Source organism: Daldinia caldariorum, assembly GCF_022478825.1.
Source record: "Daldinia caldariorum strain CBS 122874 unplaced genomic scaffold F4812scaffold_21, whole genome shotgun sequence".
NCBI lineage: Eukaryota > Fungi > Ascomycota > Sordariomycetes > Xylariales > Hypoxylaceae > Daldinia > Daldinia caldariorum.
This window is the reverse complement of record NW_025953057.1, coordinates 166210-175933: the sequence shown is the minus strand read 5'-3', so window position 1 is coordinate 175933 and position 9724 is coordinate 166210. Positions and strand designations below refer to the sequence as shown.

The 9724-nt window shown below is 45.9% G+C and overlaps 1 protein-coding gene across 1 annotated transcript; it reads left to right on the top strand.

Moving 5' to 3' along the window:
* Positions 1–1565: 1565 nt before the first annotated feature.
* F4812DRAFT_462920 (uncharacterized protein) lies at positions 1566–3425 on the top strand (the record flags this gene model as incomplete). The annotated part of the gene is made up of 2 exons (XM_047938118.1): positions 1566–2543; positions 2685–3425. The coding sequence occupies 2 exons, from the start codon at positions 1566–1568 to the stop codon at positions 3423–3425; spliced, it is 1719 nt and encodes a 572-aa protein (XP_047786485.1).
* Between the last annotated feature and the right edge of the window lie 6299 nt (positions 3426–9724).

The window sequence follows — 9724 nt, the reverse complement described above, 5'->3', positions numbered from 1 at the left end:
TCAAGTTAAGCCTTGCCGAATGGAAGGAATGTCAAGAGGGGAGAAGAGTAGCTAACAATAATAACTCAAGAACGAATAAAAAAATAGTAAAAATAACAATAAACAACACCAATCAGAGAGATCTCTAGAAAAGACGGAGAGGGAGCTTTACGGGCGACGAGAACAGCGGGTGCGTTAGCAAGCTTACTTTTTTTTTTCCCTCCATGATCAGTCAAGAACATCTTCGATACCTACCTAACCTAGGTAATCATTATCATCATCGTCCCGTCCACAATTAATTAGCCTTGTGTTGTGGAAGTGCAAAGAGTCTTGACCGGCGCCCCATCGTGGTATACGCCCATATTTTGGTCGAATACCCAGCTGGTTCTAGCTCCAAAGAATTTTTCTGCAGAAAATTATTTTTACCACCTGCTCAACTGGCAAGATAGACAGCACCTGGACAGTTTACACCCACCCACGTCACTTGTATTTTTTGTATTCTCAGATTGGCCAGCTCAACTTTGGGCTAAGCACCTTGTGAGCTCTCATCTCTTCTTTCCAAGGTTGTTGAAGAGCTAGTATTAGGTACGTACCTCCTTTTCCTTAGATTAGAAAGGACCCCCAAGGGCAAGGGCCATCCAGATCATCTCTACCTCATCTACCGGTACCTCCTCTCTACATACCTCCTCTCTACCTGCCTTCGGATGCATGTACCAACTTGCATAGGTACCAGAGTACATGTCCTAAGGTAACCAGCACCTGGGCAGGTGCCACCGGTCTGGGGTCTACTAGATTATCTGTATGATATGTAGGTAGCTACTGGGATGTAGATGGGTCCGCTATTTAGTACATGCAGGCCGTAGGTATTCTTAATCTCATGTTGATGGGAGTACCTCCTACACCTTAGGTTAGGTTAGGTTAGGTAGGTAGAGAGGTACCTAACGATTCCCACCCCCCGGGACCTTGGAACACCTTCCTTTCCACATAGTACCTAGGTAGCTAGCTACCTTACCTTACCGTACCTTCTTTACGTACATGTACTTATCTTCATACTGTACCTCTAGGTATTTCCATTGGAACTCAACCTTGGAATACATGTACGAATATACGTACCCTAGGTCTTAGGTACATTGACTTGCGAGTGCCCATCCATCTTGCACAAAGTCTTCATGCTCCATACATACTCCCATACATACTTCTTCCAACTCGTCCGCATAACAAGAAGATAAAAAGACAAAAAAGACTCAACTTCAACCTTGGGACTCGCCTACACGCATACTTATCTTACCTTACCTACTTACCTCCCTCTCAAGGTGCCTAACTTGCATACATATCTACCTACTTACGCACCTCTTTCATCTCCTACATATACACCTAGACATCCCTTTCTTACCTCCACCTCGCCATCTTCTTTAAGTATTCTATACTCAAACTTGTATTCCTCTAGGAAAACATACACACGCTCGACGCCTCTTCGCATTGATTAGGCCTTCTGATTTGATTTTGTTTACTCGCTTTCGTTGGTTATCGCTGCGACGTGAGCCAAGTCTGACTCCTTTAGTCGACAACGTCTTGGACTTGCCGGAATGCAGCAAAGGTATCCTGACGGCTTGCCCGTCAACTATTTACCCTCTTGCAACGAAGCGACTAACCAAAGACGAAACTGCGCAACACAATCAACGGGCAACTCGACGGATCTTCCCAGCGTAGACTCTTACTTTATTCCCTCCCCAGCTGCACAGGTTACTGAAGTGGGCCACCAGGCCCAACAACAAGCCTCGTCCTCAGCTTTGTTCCCTATGACAATTAACACGTCGGTCCCGGCGTACCAGAATCCCCAAATTCGTTCGGCAAGTTCTTCACCACAAGGTGTTTGGCCTACTCCGCCTTCTACAACCTGTGAAGAAGACATCGACAATTACTCTTATCAAGGCTCGCCTGCGAGCGGCAGTCGCGGTATTCAGCCTATCGTGTCCTGCTCGGGACCTTCATCGAGTGCTAGTCCCAGGAGCTGGTCGCCGCAAGAAGCCCAGCATATTAGAATACATCAGATATTCTTCAAGGAATCGGACAATATGTCCACTTACAACATGGGAAGTTGCCATCAGTTGCCGCACGAGGAACAACTTCATTCCCAGATGGCGGCCTCTGTGTATGAGAGCAACAATTGTTCTTCAGCCAACTTAACTACCAGTGCTATGTCACAACCCCAGATGCTATCCGCTGCTCATAGTCATCTGGAGTCTAACCTAGCTGCCGTCACTCAAAGTGAATCACCCCAGGCGGAGCAAGGCATGGAAGCATCGTACACTTCCTATAGTCAGGATGAAAGTTCGCAAGAGCCTGGCCAAGGACTTGAGGAAAACGAGCAAGAGTCGGAGAAGGTAGATGGCCCCTACGCACAATTAATCCACCAGGCTTTCATGAGCCGACGTACGCGCGCAATGACGCTACAGGAGATCTATCAGTGGTTCCGCGAGAATACGGATAAAGAAAAGACAGACAAGGGCAACAGGCGAAATGGGTGGCAGAACAGTATTCGGCACAATCTCAGCATGAACCAGGTAAGTCTTGCATGATCTATTCGCATAACTTTACGGCAGCGATTAGCCTATCTGAGCATCTTTGCTACTGATGAAAATACTCTTGATATTTTAAACTTAATAGCTGGGTTTGTAACTAACTAACCATTCTCATCAAAAAAGGCATTTGTCAGACGCGAACGAAAAGCGAGTTCCGATGACCCTCTAAATGGGTCAGGAGAGGCAAAAAAGATATCACAATGGGTTCTGGAAGAATGGGCCGTTGGTGGCGTGCAGAGTACTACGCGCTACCGCAGCAAGGGAACTTCTAATCGCCACTCAAAATCTAGAAGCTCTTCACGGACGAATGCCCATGCATCGGCCCGAGCAATGTCGGGTCGTAAGGGTGGGAAAAAGGCGGCAGCAAGCAAGAGAGCGATTCTATGCCGAAAAAATACGAGCTCTGCATTCACACCTGAAAACAATGTTCAAAATATTCCGGGGCAGATGCAGAACGCTGCCTACGAGGGGATGCATTATTCTCTTCCTACCCATATTCCTAGCCATACAAGAGGCGAACCGATGACACCTCCTGGTCACGGTCACGAGAGAATGATACTAGAGTCGAATGCAATGCAATCGATGGTATTGCCAGAGGATAATGCAAGCCACGAATTCTCCTTTGGACCTAACGTACCTCAGTACAGCCAGGCGAGTCATCATAACATGTACACACTCAACAACGTGGAAGGGCTATTCCCAGGTCATCAAGCAGCCATCAACGTTCAAGGAAGCCAAGGACTGTCGTCAACGATGCACTCAGATTTCCATCCGTTGTTTGAAGACACAGAGGACAACCGCAGCAATAGAATTCCGATGCATTATTTATACCAACCGGGGCCAGGCAATCAGTTCCAACAATAGGAACCACAAGTTTCAGTAAAAAGCCGACTCTAATTGGGGAATTAGTGCCTGCCATTTTTTTATTGGAAGCCAACAGTTGATCCCCCGGGAAAGGAAAAGAAAAAAAAGAAAAGAAGAAAAGAAAAGAAAACAAAACAGAAGCTAGACCGGGTGGACCAACCCTTGTTTTGTGTGGAAAAGCAATATTTTCAGACTTAACACCGCACGGAGCCTTGTTACCTATCTCTTATTACCGAGAGGTTTTCCTGGTGCCTTTTACGCTACATGGAGAAGAAGGGGAGTTACTTGTACGACATAGCCAGGCGGATAACACATCATTGCGAACAGTACCTACGAGTCTTAGTTGGCATACCACTGTCACGGAACCGAATGCGAGCTATAGATCATCCGAATATCCCTAAGTGCGCCCCTGGGATCTCCGAGCCTATCGCCTACCAATCATTACGCAACTAGGTAGGTAGATGATACGAACCAACTCTACGGATACAGAATTATTCGACTCGGAACTGAAAATGACGTGGATTGCTTGTAGTATGGAGAGAATACTACTGTGCAAGATTTATCCATCAGACAGAAGGCTGTGTCTTAAACGGTCGTCAGCTACCCTTTTGGCTTCTTACTTTCATTTCCTTTTTTAGATGCCTCTTGCCATAGGACCGTCGGCATATGTTTATATCATTCGCGCTGCCTTTTCCATATTTTCTCTGAATACCTCGTCGCGTTCCTTTTTTTTTCTTTTTTTTTTTCTGTCTTTGTACACCACCGGAACGCATTTTTTGACTTCACGATTCATGTTTTCTTCATGAGAGCATGAGACATTCGGGCGGGAGGAAGTGGTCTCAGTCAAAAAAGACGTTTGCTACGGAATATCTAGAGGGGTGCGCGGTGTTAAGGGGCCCGGGCGACTGAAACGTGAATACCACATGTCACATATTTTCACGCCGCGAGATTTTTCACAATCGGCTGTGGTCAATTCTCGATATTTCGTCACCTTAGGGACATAGGGTATGGTATGATGAGTCGCCTTCTAGGGGGAGTAGGAGAGGAATTTCCGCTACGTTGCGTTGTTTTTGGATTGGTAGCATAGTGCTTTAAGCGCTGAGCCACATAGACCAATCTATGCTAGTTATGGAAAGGGGAGAGCAATGATGGGATGGGAGGTACGAGGTGATGGAGTGGGTGCGCCTATTCCATATCGTTGTGCAACCTAGATTCAGTACGCGAAAATACTCCAACAAATCCAAGCCACTTGAGTTTCTATTTTGAAGTCGCCTTTATGTGTCCGACTTTTTATTTTTTTATTTTTTTTGTTCTGCATATTCTACAGTACGGTATGAGATGTCACTTGCCATTGACCCTGCCATTGGCTAGCGAGTGGACTACCCGTCCAAACTAGGTTAAGTGGCTCCTCCCTTATCCAGATTGCCGGGTCCGAGATCGACGGCGTTGGTGAGGGGGTGCCCAGTCTTAGACCGTTCTTCATACCTGGCCAGCGTTCCACTCTATGATTTTTACCAGGTTTAGCCAGGTCAAATCTGGATTTAGCCTAGTCCGCTTTTAATTGTACCCACCACCCCCTTAGGAGGAGGCAGATTGGTTGACAGGCAGGTTTAATCTTGAAGGGGGGGTTTCCAAAAACGAAACGACACGGTAGGGGGGTATCCTCGCTGATGCCCTCGGCACCGGAGGCTTAGTGCATTGTATCGTACAATGGGGCATAGTACGGTTATTGGACAATGCCCATTGTGCCTATTGTGTCATCGTATTTGTTGACTAACACTGCACTGCACTACATTGAACTGCCGCTAATAACTTACTACGTACTATAATTAACTAGGAGATTGAGATTGAGCACTCGTATGCTGCATTTGTCTGGACGACGGCCTCTGCAGACTGGGCTGGACTTTTGGGGCCTAGGTAGGTACCTAAGGTAGGAGGTTCTTGTGGACAGGGGGGGGGAAGAGTTGATATGTAGTATTAAGTGTAATAGTAGGTATTGTACTTGATGGTACTGTAGTTACCCAACCTAGCTACCACTTCATAATGATGGCACAGGCACAGCAAATTTCCTACTACCTAACCCAATAATTACCCTGGGCTAGGTGCATACCAACCTACCAGTAACCAGTTACCAGGTATCTAATGCGAACCAGCAGAACGGGTATTGCAGAATATTGGCTGCGCGCGGTTCATACGAAGCTAGCCAACACGCATTTTCCATAACGAGGCTGTTGTCAAAAGGAAACGAAAGGGAAGGAAAGGAAAACGAGAAAAAAAAAAGACTGAGATGTCTGTTCGCGGTCGACTTCGGCATTCCTGATTTGTGCTTAGGTTAGGTTAGGTTAGGTTAGAGTACCTAGGTAGTCAAGGCGCTAATCGCGTGTAATATGTAGGTAGACTGAACTGGATTGGACTGACTGGACTGAAACAAGATAAAGAAATAACATGGTTTTTTTTCAGCCACCAACAACAAAAAGAAGAAGAAGAAGCTTACACAGTGTTATTATTGTCCAATATGCATAGGATGATCATCATTCTTTTCCTTTCATCTGGGTACCTACCCAGGTAGGTAATAGAACAAGACTAGAACAAGTCGGGAATAAAATTAATCCCCTCTCCCCCCTTCCCCTTTTGTTCCCTTGATAGATACATACATAGGAGGTAGGTAGAGATGCCTTGGCAATTAGGCTGATTGGCTGCTTGGCGTATGTCTCTCCCCCGGATTTCTTTGGGGGCGGGGGGAAGGGGAAGGGGAAGGGGGAGGATTAGCTTAGGTAGGTACCTAAGGTTAGGTAGGTAGGTAGGTAGGTAGCTAAGCACTTAACCTAGAGGAAGATCCCGAGATAATAATATGTCACAGGGCTGCAGACTAGAGAGGTAGGGTAAAGTAGAGCAGATAGGTGCTAGGTAGGCGGATAGGTAGACAAGGTAGGGTAAGACCGAGTTTGGCCCGCTGTTGCTGCGTTTGCGGTTCCTGGTCTCATGGCTGTCGCGTGGACTTCGGGATGATATACGACAGTTCAATTTTAACTTCAGTTGATTAACTACTTGCCTTTAGCTTGTGTTTAGTTTAGTTTAGTTTAGTTTAGGTAGGTACCTTCATCTGTCTGTCTGTCTGTCTGGGTTTCAAGGGTGGGGGACGCGAAGGTTAGTAAATGATAGTATGCGTAGAACTCGTGGGATGGGATGGGATGAAGTGAGACACGGGACTTCAAGTGGTGATAGGTATAATTCCGTGGGGTTATTTTAGGTAGGTACCTGTTATTCTATTCTGAAACTTTTTTTATGCCTTTGCAGTCATGAGACCGTCTTGCTGTGTCTGATCATGATAGGCACATGGGCGTTACATTACTTCAGACATTGGATGCCGCCAGGGCGCTTATTAGTGGCTGGCTCTTTGTACCTACATATATATATACCTACCGTACCTACATAAATTCATGAATGAATGAATTAGGTTAGATTAGGATTTTTAGAGTCACGGACCCTTTCCCCTAGTATAGCCTTTTTCTTTCACTTTTTTTTTTGGATGGCGGGACCCGTACAGAAGAGACTCCCTACGCTTTGATATCCCCACGAGGCTCCCCTCGCGGCTCTGATTTGCGGCGGTGTAGGTCTGGATGAGAAGAAAGAATTAAAGATAGAAAGAAAGAAGAAACCGAAAAAGAAGCCCACCTGGGCAGTGCGCACGCAACGTTCTCCGGGCCAATAAGCTGCTGTTCTTATCCGTGAAGAGGAAGTGGGTTGGGTGCAGATTGTACTGTATAACTGGATAGGTACCTTTTCGTCGTGAGATGTCGGTTACACAATAGGTCGGGCAACCTTTTTGTATTGTACCTATCTCCTCAAACTAAGGTACGGTACCTGTTACTCAACTGAAGAAGATTTGCGGTTGATCCTTGTGATAGAAGCTAGTGTATCCACGAGGTGGTGAGAAAAAATGCCTAACGGTCTATCGTTTAGACTCAACTTCTGACTGACTTAGTAAGGAGTGAAACTCTTAGGCGATGATCTAACTCATGATTAGAACATCCTGTCGCTGTTTAGGTACCTAGGTAGGTAGGCGTTTCTGGGTGGTTAGTCTAGTAGACACTGTGTTTGGTATAAAAGGGGCACAGTAGATATTTACCATACCTTACCTAAGTAGGCGGCTAGGAAGATATAGCTGTGCAGGTAGCTTGGATTAGGTATATATGGGTACTAGTTATAGTGTTCTTCTAACTACATCAACACACAGTAGCTATAGGTATCAGGTATCCAAGGTACCTACCTAGGTATGGCGCACAGCCATTATTCCAAAACCGCCGGCCTCGTCTAGAGTGCACACGCTCGCGGGGGAAAAAATGACGTGAAAAGAGGGGCGAGCGAGGTCATGTTCTGGCTTCGAGAATGGGGATTTGGTACGTAGCTGAAGTCAGATGAATAGAGAAATATAGTAGGTGGATTACTTACCTCGAAAAAATGCCTCAAATCTGTCCTGCTGCCGCGCCCGACTCCATCGTGGTTCATCTACGCGGTGGGTTTTTGGTGGAGTCGTGGCCGGGAAGGGGTTTGTAGCACAATGAGGATGGGGAAAACTTACACTTGGAGCACTATATACTATGTTCGCACATGTTTTGTATACCTACGACTATCAGCTAGGTAGGAAGTGTGCATTATTTGATTAGGTACGCAGTCTTATTCATGTACATAGTATTCACCTGCGTCTAACGTACGAAGACAACCTCGACAAGTTAGTATGTGCCGCAGCGTGTGTTGAAAAGTTGAAGTTGGGTGGGACCCCTAATTTTCTGCGCATACATCAAAGCACGGTGTGTAACGAGAGGCCATGCGTCTCCTCTGTTCATCTTCTATACCTCGCAGCAACCTACCTAGCTTGTAAGTCTAGTAGGCATCATACATGATCCGTGGCCGCTTGACGATATACCGAGTTCCTGAGCGGGTTACCCACTTGGTTCGACCGGGCTGTACGACATAGTACGTGCTTGAAGCTGTCTGCCTTGCTGGCGGGTTGACTGGCTGGCTAGAAGCGTGTCTGTACCTACATCTCTACCTTAGGTAGGAATGTATATCGCTAGGCTGAGAGAAGAAGGAAGCATGCCCATGGAACTTTCTCCCAGCTACCACAGAGTATACTGGCCACCAAGCGCAGAGCACAATTGACTTTTACTACGTATACCACATGCACGCAAATTTTATTCGTACGATGACATCTTCCAGGGTCATCCATATACTGTCATGTCTCTTCTGTTGTTAGTATTACCCACAGTCTCCGCCTTTACTTCCATTCAGTGTTAGGTACGTATTAGCTCGACCGGTCAACTGAGGAGAAAATATCGGGAGGGAATCACCGCATCGTGGGGAGCGGTATCACTGCTTCTCTTACAACCTTACAACCCCCCTTTTTTCCCCAGAGTGGATCTCGAATTCCTCCACATATACATGTTCTTGTAAAACCGGTGTGTCTTAAACGACTTAGGAAGAACAGACTAAAATACCTCCTATTTACCACGTTCAAGGTGGTACGACAGTTTCAGCATTGTCAAAAACTACTTAATGTAGGCAGTTTTCTTAGTTAGCTTACATCACTAGCTAGCTGGTTTCTACGTAGGTAGGTAGTTACTAGGTATCACCTAGGCAGATTGGTTGTTGCGTCTTGTACCTTTTTGCGGGCGGGTGACGGAGAAGATTATTCGATACCCACACGCAACGCTTTATTTACCTAATACACATGACAGGCGCACAGACGGATGAGAGGTAGCTAATAATATCGTGACATCAAAGAAACTAAGAAAGAACACCTGACGATGCCGAAGAGTCATAGAAAAGTACCTGGTATGCTTGCGGCAGAAAGCTGGCATTCTTACAAGGTAGGTACCCAAGGTGGTAGAAGAGAGTGGTACAACTACGTGCGAAGCCATTCCACCTTGATACTCTGTGAATCCATGCTAGAGCATAGTAAAAGGTATGGTGATAGTTCCTTATTGCTATTGTCTGCGAAATACTTTCCATCATAGACACCAAGGTGCAGTACTCCGATGGAGATGAGACAAGGGATTGAACTTATTGATGTGACTAAAATTTCTAATTATTATCGCACTACAATGCCTACTTCTTAGGTGCTCGTATTCCTGTTTTGTTCTTCTAAACAGTCTAAGAGAAGTGATGACAAAAGAGGGTATCGTAGCATTCAAATACTTTTCATAGCACTCCTAGGGGATGGATAGGGGATATGGTCATGGCTACATCGTCTTAACTTCTATGTACATAATGAGATATACTAGTACAGCACGGACATG